At 40.2% G+C, this 13,936-nt stretch overlaps 1 protein-coding gene across 3 annotated transcripts in view; it reads right to left on the bottom strand.

Moving 5' to 3' along the window:
• Positions 1 to 761: 761 nt before the first annotated feature.
• BMPR2 (bone morphogenetic protein receptor type 2) overlaps positions 762 to 13,936 on the bottom strand; it is a 110,141-nt gene continuing 96,966 nt past the window's right edge. Inside the window, exons 11-13 of one of the 3 annotated variants that reach the window (XM_061378029.1) lie at positions 12,165 to 12,337; positions 9,829 to 11,108; positions 762 to 8,135 (exon numbers count right to left, since the gene is read on the bottom strand). In XM_061378029.1, the coding sequence (XP_061234013.1) occupies positions 7,888 to 8,135; positions 9,829 to 11,108; positions 12,165 to 12,337 (1,701 nt within the window). In that variant the 3' untranslated portion in view covers positions 762 to 7,887. Of the gene's footprint in view, positions 8,139 to 8,400; positions 8,482 to 9,828; positions 11,109 to 12,164; positions 12,338 to 13,936 lie in introns of those variants that run through there. The other 2 variants (XM_061378020.1, XM_061378037.1) reach the window with 2 other exon arrangements.

The following is a 13,936-nucleotide window of genomic DNA, read 5'->3' as shown; positions in this document are numbered from 1 at the left end:
TGTTCCCAGCACCTTACCTTCGGGAGGGCAGAGCAGGCAAGCTCCTGGGTCAGGGGGGGAAATTTGCAGGTGGACCTACAATCTCTTCCTAGTTGGTGTTGGATGGGACACCAGCTCTGGGCTGAGGAAGCTCCTGCTTGTAAGAACGCTGTGACGTTGTCTCCTCGTGGGGAGGGAAAAGACTGCAATAGTTTGTGTGGGATGGATAGGGGTTGCTATTTTAGTCCTCGTTGCACCTGCAAAGGTTATTGCCTGCTGTGTCCTCCCACATGCTGGGTTGCCATAAATCCAAGTGCAGCCCAACCAAAAGTGAAGAAGTGTTTAATTTAATGCCTTTGCCTCCTGTTTTATTTCTTAGTTTTCTTCTTCCTTTTGTTTTTCTCCATTTAAACACTTAGCAGACAGACAGTGTATGACAAGAGGCCATGGATGGCCTACTGCTTTGAAACACCTACCACGCTGCATTTAGGTGCCAGTAACAAGCATCTTAACTGGCTGACTGGTGAAATGGGTAAAAAGCAGTCAGAGGCACTGCATTAATGTAGCAACAAGCCCTAATTATTTCACACTATTTTCCGACCACAAAGCAGTGCGTGATCTGTCACATGCCAAAGGTGTCCCAAAGTCCTATTCAGCCCTTGGTAATGAAGCAGTTCCTTATCCTTAACCAATAAAACACAGCTGCAACAGGGGCTTTCCTCCTCTTCCTGGCAGCATTTCTATAACAGATAATACCATGAAAAACCCACAAAAGAATGTGCTTTTTGTCATTAATATGATCTTTAATAAATGGAATAATGCACCATTTTACAGCAAGCCTTTTCTTTTAGACCTAAAGAATAGCCTTTTAAATGTTCTTATCCAATGTCTCTGTATCAATACAATCTCTTTATTTAGGTTTATATATAACAAAGCAATTCTTACAAGTATTCATAGAAAACTCTGTAGTGGCTTTAACAATGTCAGCTTTCATAGTGGCATCCACAGATGATTTAAAATCCCAAAATTAGCTTTTTTATTTCATACTCACACTGTTCCATGAAACACAACTTATACAGCATAGCAAGGGTATTGGGCAGCTTATACAAAAGAAATAACTGAAAGCAATTATTTATAAATTCATACATGATATTTTCTCAGCTATTTGAGAGAAAACCAAAAATACCCGTTAACAAAAGGGTTCTGATGAGACTCCGTATTCTAGGGTTTCTCCCCCCCTTCCCCAGAAAAGCTCGCTCAGAAAGTAATGCTTTCTTTACAGTCTTTCACAAGGAAAATGGCAGTTTTACGTCTCCTTATTTCAGCTTTTACAGAAGACCAAACCCTAGAAATCAGTCCTTGCCATGTTCATTTTCCTCTTACGCTGCGTCTGGGGAGGAAATCATCGACAGCAACTGTAAAATATGATTCCAGCTTATATAAATGTGAATAGAGCACACTTTCCTCTAGAGACAAAAAGCAGACAAGAAACATTACATACAAACCATTTTAAATACGTTTCAACAGTGTGAAGGAGAGAGAAGAGTCACCAGTCAGGAAATACAAAAGGGACAAAGGAAAGTCAGCTCTAAGTTGGACTTGTCTCTGTTTCCTTGTCCTTGTGATGTTTTACAGAAACATGAACTCTATTATTTCCTTTTGAATAAACAAGACTGAAGTGTGATACTTCATGATACAGTTCTGAAGCACAAAAAAAGTGAATCAAGTGCTCTACAAATAAACCTCACATTTCCGCTCTGTCTTAAAAATAAGTGAATGGGCTACAAAAATCGGGCTACTTTTGGGAGACCTTGGAACAAAGAAGTTATAAAGGCTAATTATTTCTGCTTTAAAAGTCACCAGGCAAGATATTATGCCCCTGATGGATGTATGCTCCTGTAATCTATCTGCAGAAGCCTACAAGAATGTGGAAGAAGTCCTTCCTTGCCGTGAGTTACTGCGTCTGTCAAAAACATGATCTTTGCATTGAAGTTAACCAACTGAATGACTTGCAGATTTACACTACTTCTCATCAACAGGCTTTTTAAAATATCTGACAATTACATTATAAGTTAACGTAACTCTCACTAGTTCCTGCTTATTATGCACATATGTATATTAAACCACAGTGAAATAAATAGGAATGGCTATAAAAAGTAATTCAGACTAGTAACGCACCGCAGCAGTCACCAAATCAGACCTGCATGAAGCTCGGATCAATATTAAAGGGCTTTGGTGCAGGTAAGGATTTATCTTGAAACCTTCCATTCCCACTGGTGCAGTTCCCCTTCTTAACAAGAACCACAGCCACACTGGTACTGACCCAGCCTGAGCCCATGCATCAGCTCACTCCCCTCAAAACATCACCCATGTGGTCCCATATTCCACTTCAGCTTTCCCAGGGCTAATCCTCACCAGATATTCTTAAAACCACCGCCAGCAGTCAATGGCAGCCTCCTCTTTGATTTCAACAGTGCTCGGCTCAAGCGCCAGGCGCATAGATGTTGATTTCCTCAGCTACACTTGTGCCAAACATAACTCCCATTGTGATTCACTGGAGTGCCTAAATGTGCCCTCTGCAGAAGCAGCAGCTTTGCTACCAGTTTAGTCAGTACAGAAGAAACCTCAAAATGAGAAATCTGACTTGTTACTACTTCACATCAAAACTGAACCTACTGGGGGCGGGGGGGATATCAAAAAAGTGATGTGTTTCTACAGCTACAGTTTTATATGACAATATAGAAGCCTAAAATGTAATTGGGTTTACTGGACTAAAATACTAGGTTTAAATGGCAACCACACAACTATCGCTAGTACATTAAAAAAACTTGTAAAAATGAGCATGTATTAAGAATTTTGGGTTACCCTTTGATCCCTAAGAGAGGCACCTTAAATTACTCAGCTGCAGATAGAGTTTGTCATGTGCATTCCCATCTCTCTCTCATAAATCCATTCCACCTAAACCATCAATGATTTGTCCCCGGAGATCTTGCACCACAGGACTGTATGTCACACTCTGAGCCCAATTTTACTCTGATGCACTAAAGGCAATTAAAAAATGGCACATGAAAAAGAACATTATACTTGTTCCCAATGCTACCATCTGATGCTGTAACTCAGAATTTGATCCTGGAATTTATGCACAGCGTACATATGCATTTAAATACATACAGAGTTTACATTAAAAATACGTATTTGGTTGCAACTGCAGTATGTATAGCTTTTTCACTGAAGAAAGGCTTAAAGTCGAACAAAATGTAGTAAGAATATTTAGACAAGGAGGTCAATGTATTTACCTGTTAATATGGATAGTGGGAGACCAAAGAGAAGAATTCAAGTAATTCAGATTTATGCAGAAAACTAAGCTGTCCAGTCTATGATCCAACTGTCATAGGCTAATCAGGCCTGTTTCAGTTTTCTTTGATAAGATACCCCCAATTTTCCAATTAGATACCAGGTCATGTGTATGCTACTGTGCTCAGCAGTTATAGCTTTCATGACTTAAAACCAGCCTGCTTCCACAATGGGAACTGCCATTATTTTTATACAAGTAAAAACTACAGCATAACTAATTTCTCCTGTGTTGACTTCAGATATGAATTTTAAAATTCTCCCTAATTAGGCTTGAAGTTTCCATCATCCATAATCTCCATGAACTTCTGAATATTTTCCTGAAATCTGAACATAGATGTAGCAATGTTGTATTAGCAGACTATTTTAACATGTAAAAAAGGAATATTGGAGCAGAATGCACTGAACACTGAAATGATGGCATATACAATTGTATACATATAGATTTTTAAGTAACAATTCATTATTACTAAATTTGGCCCAATAATCTATTCCATACAAATACAGAACTTCCTTATTCTTCTTTCTGAGGCAGCTAAGATTAAAGATTCCTTTTAGAGAAGGTTGACAGGTGGGAAGATATATACTTTCTAAATGCATTTATAGGGTGGGGGTTTCTGTTGTCTGGTTTGGGTTTTTTTGTCCCTGCTGCATTGAAAATAATGAAACTGTGTTGCATCTGAAAATGAGGTGATTTTATATAGAAACAAGACAAATGAACAGCAGTAAAAAAGCAAACCAGAAACGTTCTTTGTTTCTGAGAATATTCTAAAGATGACAGTATCAGCTGTTTTTTAAATTAGGAACTCCTTTACTTTTAGCTGTGCAATTTAATCTTGGAGTTTCAAGAGAGGTATTGTTCATCAGAATTGCTTAGCACATGAAGCTGTGGAGCATTATAAGGGAATTCAGGGAAAGTGTGACAGTCTGACTTACAAACACCAATTTTAGAAGAAAATAAATCCGACTATGAGGCATGTCTGTTCAAATGGTTATAATTCACATTCTAGAAACCATGTTATGTTGATGAGGATCTCTACTATAGGAAACAGAAAAAGAGACAATGCATTAACCTAATAACTCTTCTGGCTTCTACTAGCACATCGTTTCCTAAAACCAGTAAGATTTTGGCTTATATACACAAACATCACAAATGTTTGCTCTAACATTTTACTTGAATTATACATTATAAATTACCATAGCAAATATTCTACTGTTGCCTATTTGACAGTGGCACAATTCATAAGTATTTACACTATCGTTCTATTTTCATTTTGCTATATTTATCTTGTCTGCAATATACATGAGAAATCGATAGAAAATTATCAACTTTCATCATTATCCTTTTCTCTTAAAAACAAAACAAAAAAAACCAAACCCACAAAGAAATAAAACATATTTATCTCCCCTGATTACATTTATCAACTATTCATGTGTCTGGTCTGTAGAAGTCTCTCTTACGTGTATTTTGTTTGGTTAAGGATGATTCCTCATGGCATGAGATACAATTCAATATCATTTAATTTACAGAGAAAGTATCTGTGGATTATGTGCTGTGAGCACAAACAAAGGGCATTACTATATTAAGCATTAGAACCAAACTGCTCATCTGATCTCGTCTAGCTGTGCAGAATCACAATATTTTGGTACCTACTCAAGAGCTTGTTTTGACTGACCTTTAAAAGTAGTTTTTCACAGTTTGGTATTTTGTGATAAAATACGTATTTCTATCATGTTACAGATTATATTTATCCATGGTAGATTACAAAGCCAATACTTCTTACTAACTATAATTAATCCCAGAGACCCTCCAGCAAGTGACAGAAATAGATAAAGGAACAAAAACTATCATGTTTGCTTTAAGAGTGTTTAAGGGAAAACTGCAGAACATTTTCATCTGGTATTAAAATTATTTTGATTGCATCGAGCATAAAGTTGGATTCCTTATAAAGGATGGGCCTGAAAAGGAAGGCTAGAAGAAGGCTGGTGCAGATCTGTCTTAGCAAAATGAAGTAGTAGTCAGAGAAAAATCACTTGTCTCCCTCAGAGTGTTGCAAGTTAGCTAAGTGTACTAAATACTCTTCTCAGCCCACATTCTGAAATGCTGATGGATGATACATGCAAGGCAAAGCAAAAAGTCGTTGGGAAAGGAGCGAAGCATCTTCAATATGCATGATACAACGATCATCAGAGAACAATATACCGTACTTCAACCGGAGACTCAAAGAAGGCCAAAGAGAAGAAAAACCACAGCCAGCATTCTGAACAGAATGCCAAAAATCGTGATTCAGGTCTTGAAGCCCAGCTGAGCAACTGGCAGGTTTTCAACATCTGGGATGCGAGATTGCAGCAGATGGGGAGCCAGGGAATGAATTAAAAGTAAAACCAGAGAAAGGCTGGATTTTTGAAGAGGGGAGATAGGACTCTGCATACAGATGGGTAACAGAATTATGCCTCAGAGACGAAAGGTACTACTTGAACTGGTGCTTCAGGAGCATAGGGAGCCCATAATGTGTCTCATGGCTTGTATTTCTACAGCTACACTTAAGCGAAGTATGGATTTATAGATATCTCTTGGAGATATCTAGGAGCACCTAAGAAACATTACAAGAGAAAATCATAGCAATCAAGCATAAACAAAAGATTTGGGGAAACAGCAAGAATCAGATATATCAAGGCATATATTATGCTTGTTGTATCATCAGATATAGAACAAGGTTGGCAAAGTTTACCTCCGGGGAAAAAATAATGTAACAGCAAGGAAACAAATGAGCTTGAAAGCACAGAGCATCTGTTTCAGTCAGCTGAAAGGAGACAGGCTGGGGGAGGCAATTGTTTGCTGCCAGTATCCTGCCACAGGACTTTGGCAGGCTGACTGAATAGATTTTCTTTCTTTGAACAGCATCGGTTTTCAGATCAAGTGGTAAAACTTCAGTCAGTACCAAAGACTGACATGCGTTACGTCTTTTTCATCAAAGTAGTTCTTACTGAAATGTTCTCTATCAGAAAGAGTATTTCTCAGGTGGAAGGAAGTCCTGACCAATGAGGAAATTAAATTTCTTTTAGAAGGGAGTGAAAACAATCATTCTGAAAAAGGGGTAAGATTTACTTGAGATGGTGGAAGAACGATTTACCTCAACAGATTTTACATTCATGTTCACTGACACCTAAAAATTGATGTGCATACAGCTGAAAGAAGGGTCTAAGCAGAGGGAAGGAACACCAACCCTCCCTCGCCAACGCTCAGACCCATGAGTTCTAAAAGCGTGCAATACACCTTAAGAAGATGAATTGGGGGTTCTAAGCACTTGGAAGGGAGGACAAGTTTAACTCAACTCAGCAACAACAGTCAATTAGGCTGCACCTACCTGTGTAAGTAATGGGGCTCATTTCACCCCAGACTGTCTGTAAGGAGGTAAATCAGGAAAGATTTGTGACTCACCACAGAATTCTTTTGTGCCAAATATGATTCATGATTTTTCCTCTTTGTAAACAAAATACATCATCCGCTCGCAACCTGCCTTCACTAGAGCTTTTCGGTATGACAGTTATTGAGATTTCTGAATACAATGTATTTTTCAATATACACATCAGTGATCTCAGTCAGGTTTTACATAAATACAGGGGGTGAAACTGCACACAAGATAAAATGGAAAGAATGGCTGACAGTTTCCTTACATTTGTTCAATGTTTTGTTACTCAGAACTTCACAGGCTGGCACCTACTACTATAAAGGGAACACGTTTTGACCTGGAAGGATTGAAGGAATGGTACTGAGCTCAGATTCTTCTTCTTTTGTTTCTTTTTAAAAGCCCTTTTAAGTTGGGGAAAATTCATGCATTGTCACCTCAGAGCAGAATGTGATACAGCCAGCTGCTTCAGGCTGGCTACGGTGTGCAAAGTTCACTGTCATGACCGGCTGACTGCTCAACTGTCAGGGAAAAATGAACAAATACAAAAAGGGGAACATGTGGCAGTTTTAGAAACACACTCTTCAATAAAGCATACTGTGAACTATAGACTATTGCACATTTCAACATGACACAAGAAAAACAGGGGGTTCCAAAAAGAATACACTTGTAACATAGAAATATACAGACTAGCTTGTGCACAGAAATCAAAACATGGTTAAACAAGACACCACTGCAGTCAAACCTGCCTTATAGTCTGCTTCGGATCTTAGTGACCGTAAGAAACTGGTCCAAACTGATTATCAGCAATACTTTTTTTTGTTACCTTTTTTTTCTTACAAAAATATTTTGCGACCACCACATTTGCTACACACATATATATATTCCGTGGTCGGGACAGACAGACTGAACTCGAGCAAGGCGAAATCAAAAGTGCAAAAATGTTCCGAAAAAATAAAAACAACAACCAAAAAAAATTATATGGAAGCATAAGCTAAAAATTTTCTGCATAGCTGAAATCTATTTAAAGCGAGTCCTTGGGAGGGGGCTGCTGACAGGAGGAGAAAGCAGTTTCTTAAAATGTCTTCCGCATGGTTCTTTCAAATAATGCAAAACAAAAAGGTCATTTGCCGGCTTTTGAAGTATTTCACAGGCAGTTCACCCCTGCGTCCTTAGATACCATTGTGGTGGCAGCGCCTCCTTCTGCAAGGTAAACGGCAGTGCTGGATTTGGAGTGGACAGCCTGGTCGCTGCCGTTGTTGTTGACCTCGCAGTGCAGCGGCTCGGTGGAGATGACCCACGTGGAAGGACGCCACCGCTTCAGGGAGTATGGAGTTTTCACACGTTTCTTGATCTTTTCTCCTGAGCCCGATTTGCCATCCTGCGAGGAGTCACCTACTGAAGGGAAGAGAGAGAAATAAAAGAAAACCCAAACAGAAAACAAGAACAGAGTAGAAAAGAGCATTACAAGGAAGATCTGGCTGGAGAGTTCAGGGTTGTTACTCATGCAGAACAGAACAACAGAACAAAATCTTATCACACAAAAGCGACCGCGTGGCAGAGGCATGATATATACATCACCTACAGTAGCTGCCACTGAAACAAGGGGTCAGATTCTGTTCTCTGTCAGAAATTACTTCACTGAAGTAATTTGTGTTACCTGGACTGCACATTGGCATCAAACAGCAGAATCAGCATTTGACATTTGAGGGGCTTTTGCAATCATAGTATCTTATATTACCTGTAATGGGAGGTACAAAAAAACGTGGCTACGACAAGACGGCAAAGACTGAACTTTCAATAGTATAACCAAACCATAGGTCCCCATATCCTACTTCACCTGGCAAAGCATTTTACCTGAAGACAAAATGGTCCATTCTCTGTTAAAATCATGTCAGCATTTGGTATGCTCAGTTGCAAAACTTAACTTCAATCATAATAAAATTTTAGCAGCAAAAATCTGATTGTTAAAACCCCCTTTTACTTCATATAACCTTCAACCAAAGAGAGTTACTGCAATAATCTGTTTTCTTTACCTCAATCAGATGTCAGTTCAACATGGTAAGACAAAAATTAAGGTTTCCTACTTAAAATGAATGCTTACATGTTTCACTGCCTGAATTTCCAGCTACATTTCTTGAAAGGTTTGTTCTAGTTTCCTTCTAAACCTTTTCTTTCTGAACTTGCCTGGCTTCCCAGCTTATTTCAGTAGCATCACAGCATCTGCCTAAACACAGCCAGAGGTTTGCAAGCACCTTTCAGAGTCTGCAGTGCATACTGGAAATCAATTCATTTTAAAATGCACACTAGGAGGCCCTTCCCACAGCTTCAACAGGCCCAAAGTCAAACTCCGAGGATGCACCTAATTAAACTAGAACTACATGGTTACATTCTTACTGTAAAAAGGAGGGCCCCATTGTAACCTCTTAGATGTTTGGCCATAAAACTCTTGAGGCAGTTATTCTGAAGGAGTCTATTAAAATTGATTCTAACTACTTTGATTAATTTTTAATATGTACATGGTGAGCTAATGAAGGATTGCTGGAGCCAAGCAGAGAATGCCTGACCCTCTGTCTAGGCTAGGCTAATACAATCAAACCAGTTGCTTTAAAAGTAATGAAGCATGTCAGTAGTTACTATAATGAACTATTTTAATCAATGTACCTTAGAGCCAGCTACTCTTAAGAGAATGAGGAGAAACAAGGAAAAGAAATATAATGTGCCCCCGAAGGAAAAAATAGGAAGCTTTTTCAATACACTCTGCAGCTGCCAAGGTAGGTGCCTTGCAAGGAATAATGAAAGTTAGAAATTACTCCCTTCCCAGTCAGAGTAGACAGGTTATAAAAAGACAGATGTATTTCACGCATGTGGAAGGAAGATAGTGACCTAACGTGGTGGAGTTGATGGAAACGGGACTTTATCAAGGAGATGACAACTGTGCTGATAGAAATTAAATTTCTATGGGGTTTAGTGAGTCTGCTTTGAGGAGGGACAGCAGAGGCAGAAGTGTTTTCTATTCTACCAGACAGATGTAGCTATTAAGTAAAAAAAGCATCAGGGAAACTGTTCAAGTCCCGCAGGCACTTACACTGCATACTACTGCTATCCAAACTATTTGTGGCTGATAGATCCAGCGAGTTAGGCCTTTGTGCTCTTCTAGTCTGGGTCTGCCCAGGATTTCTCACTACATTCTGGACACTGACTGTAGCTGCATCTTGCACTGGACACGGGTTACTGTTGTTGTTGTTGGCATTTGTTCTGCCAGTATCCAGTGGTCGCTCTCTCCTGTCTACTAGACGGTCCAGAACACCTTCATCATGGCCAACTTGCTGCTCCCGCCTCAACAAGGGTTCATGCTCATCAGGGCTTGAATTAATATTCAGCCGACTATCCTCTCCACTGAACTGGTTCTGGAGCATTTCCTGGGCCCTTTGTGCTACCGAACTGGTGGTCTGGCCAGACGGCACCGTGCCATTGGCATACTGGGTTGTGCCAGCATGAGAGTTTATGCCGTGGCTTCTCCCAGCCACTCCATTCATGGTAACTGTCACAACATGAGGTTCTGCAGCATTGATAGTGTTCATCTTGGCAACGCCTGTTTCCACTTGCTTCAAGTTTGATTTGTGCTTGCCACCAAATTTTAACCGTGGCTCCTTTGTTGAATTTTTGGTGTTCAGGGGGAGGCTTGTAGGCCTCTTCGGAAGGTTCTGTTGCTTGGGTAGAGGATACACCTGAGCAGATGGGACATCCGGAATCAAACATGCTTGACCATTGCCAGCTTGTGTGAAGTCCTGTTGTCCTGTCACCTCTACTGCAAGCTTTATCAGTGGATAAAGCAAGCTGGAACTAGTGCTGCTGAGTGGATCTGGCCCGCTAAACTGCTTAAGCGAATGTTCCATCAGATTCTCATCAGAGCTTTCTTTCAGGTTCTTATCCACTTCTTTTGGATCCAATTTATTTGTCTCTAAGTCCTCCTCTGTTAACTGCAGACAAACAGGGGTGGGCCCACCCGGCTGCATGACGTTTGTGGTATGTAAGTTTGTTTCATCCGAATAAGGCATTTCGGATATGGTGGTCATGCCGGTGCTAGGAGTGAGGCCAGTTGTATTGGTGGTGGTTGTATTGGTGGACAAACTGGTGACACTTGTCTCAGGACTCGGGATTCGAGCTTGCGCTTGCTGCCGCTCATAGTTAATGGAGTTTCTGTTCTTCTCCCCTGAAGTCAATGGTGTAGTGGACATTGAATGTTCAGAAGAAATGTTCTTCACTATGCTGTCAGTGTGGTGGATTGAATCTTCAATGTAGGAAGAGGAAGAGTAATCTGGATATGGCCTTATCTTTGATACACGTCTATGATGTGACAGATTCCTTTAAGAAAAAAATAAGTGACAGTAAGATCATATATGTAAAAATCACCTCATACTACAAAGCTTCTCATTTAAGAGAGCTGGATGTCTGTTTCTTTCCATGCATAAACTAAGGACAGATACAGTATAAACTGAGATCTTTCAGTAACATCCTTGAAAAATCCTGGGTAGCAGAAAATTGGTTTTACTAGGACAGATATATTGTCACGGATGGTGTTTATACAGCTAACAGTAATTTTTGTCTATTCGTCCAGTATGCTGTTTGTCCAGTTCACTGCTAAGGTACTGCTCTAGCTGCAGAGAACTGATACTGAAGGAGGACAACAAGAATTAACCACACAAGATGGAGAAACTGATGCTAGGAAAAAGTCACAAGGTCTTAAACAATGAAAAATCTAGTATTTCAACAATGGAGGTATTCTACGATTTGCAAGATTTTTTAAGACAATAAATTCTGCTATATACAGCAACATTGCTCTCAAATGCTAATGCATACTATTAAGCACAAATGTCAGTTCTGCAAATTCTCACTCCCTCTGGATCATATATAAGAAGAGAATGCACAGAACTTCTCTCCCTGGGGTGAGAATAATGATGACTTAAATGATGGTCCCACAGCTCTTTAATTGAAAAGCTGCAGGCTTGAGACTCAGTGATCTCCTGAGCTCAGATTGCCTGCAAATTCAGTTTTCAGTAGGACACTTTAAAAAGCAGTTTTACGCATCATTTAGCAAGTCCTTAAAGAGAGTTCAGTCACTTCATATCTTTGCAAGCCTGTCTAGACAGTTTGCCTAAGTCCAGTTTAAAAGGCCCCTCTGTGAAAAGTACGGTTGTTTGCACAAAAGGTGTTTTAATTCTGAGGACACACAGGGAGATCTTAAGAACACAAGTGCTCAGAATTATGTCATACAATACCCATATGTAGACTAGCTCACGTAACACCCCCACTTCAAGCTTGCAGAAACACCAAGCTAGCTCTAGCTTCCTTTCTGGAGCTGAGCTGAGCATTGCGTTGGGCATTTGCTGCTGACTAAAACCAAACGTTTTCTCTTCTTACCGCTCATTCTGCATGGCAGTTGACATAGGGTTGACGGTTGGACTGACTGATTTATTTCTCTCCCAAATCATCATGAGTTCTGCCATTCTCTCCTCAGCACACTGCGCTGTTAGTCGAGCTTCAGCATCTTGATCCCAACAGTCTTCAATTGTTTCTTTAAGAGACCTCACAGCCTGCCAAGAAACAAATAAAACCCTTTTATCTTAAATTATTTTCCCTTCATACTGTGCTTCTAATTTACTTTTTTATGACAGCATGCTGTACACATGAAAATAGTGACAAGCTGGTGAGAAACAGAATATACACAATCTCAATTAAAACTAATTTACCTTAGTATCAGAAATATGCAGGACTATTATCATAGTTCACACACACACCAACTGGGAAGACAGTTACTTGGGAAAAGCTACATTCACCAATGTCCATACAACCTGCAGCCAGCCCTCTCTGGTGTATTCATGCTCAGCTCACTCTCCCTGCCTTATGAAAGCTGTGTACTAAGGACTGATGATACCCTGGAAATTGTCATCCCCACAATTCAGCTAATGGTCCCTGCCTTGCTTCCCTACACTGTATATGCAAGTAACACAGCATTTCATCATGCTTTTCTTCTTCTGTTCACCATTGTTAACATCCAAATGCCTCATAAATACCAGTGAATTTGTCTGTGCTACGGTAGAATATTATTGCTTCTTTTACAGATGGAGAAACACAAACACACACACATTCCTGGGATCACAGTAAGGGGTGAATGGTGCAGTCAGAACTAGAGCTCAAGACCTCCAAAATGTGCTGCCATATGGTCAGAGACCTGGAGAGGAGACAACTGAAATTACAAGCACTGAACGCTTCTTGCTTCCACTGCATCCGGAGTACAAAAAACAGGCAGAGATTTATTGGCTCCTGCTGCCAGTCTGTGGCCCAGGAATAGGATATGATCTGCCAGAACATCTCACATCTACAGCCAAGCTTTAACCTCTCCAGCACCAATGACTGTGCACAGTCCCAGTTGGGCACTGAGGCATTCAGTGGGTCCTGCTGACTGCTTCTGTGCCAGAACTGCCTTGTCCATTTCTGGCAGTGAAAGCCAGGACTAGCTCTGCATACTAGCCAAGAGCTCCTAATTCACAGAGTAGGCTCCTGGCATCACCTACATCTGGCAAGCCACTGCTGCTTAGTAATGCAGCTATGGTTGCACAGGTGGGGATAAGCTCCCACACAAGCAAACCTTTTATCTCCCTTCCCATAGCAGGTAAAGGAAGGCCTAAGCAACTACACCCCTCCTAGCTAAGGAATATAAGTCTAAAAGCATTCTCAGGGTCAGTGGCAGAATAGTGTACTGGGATGTATTTTTTCCAACAGAATAAGAAGCCTTCATTTGGCTTTCAGAACTTCATTTAGTCACAATTATGATGTATCTAATGAACACCCTAATCTCCCCTCTTGCCCCCTCTCCCCTACAGGTTTCACCAGCAGTAAATTTACCCAGTGCTCAATTTAATATAGTGTCTCTTCTAAAAGATCCTTTCATTTTGATGTTTTAAGGATCATGAAAGGAGCACAGTGATGACTGTACAGACAGTTAACAGAAGCAGAGTTCTAGAGCTTCACATTTACCACAGTAACGTGTTTTCTATTAATTTCAGGTTCAAAGAGATCCATTCTAAAATGCATTATTTAGAAATTTTAGCACTCAAAAAAGATAGAAGGGACAGGAAATCTACATTATTCTTTTCTTCTATTAATATCCTTCAGTCCTGACCTTTGAAGTC

Source organism: Neopsephotus bourkii, unplaced genomic scaffold (assembly GCF_033783945.1).
Source record: "Neopsephotus bourkii isolate Nb327-2 ecotype Australia unplaced genomic scaffold, CSIRO-AGI_Nbou_v1 NB_196, whole genome shotgun sequence".
In the NCBI taxonomy this organism is placed as follows: Eukaryota; Metazoa; Chordata; class Aves; order Psittaciformes; family Psittacidae; genus Neopsephotus; species Neopsephotus bourkii.
This window is presented reverse-complemented; position numbering and strand designations above follow the sequence as displayed.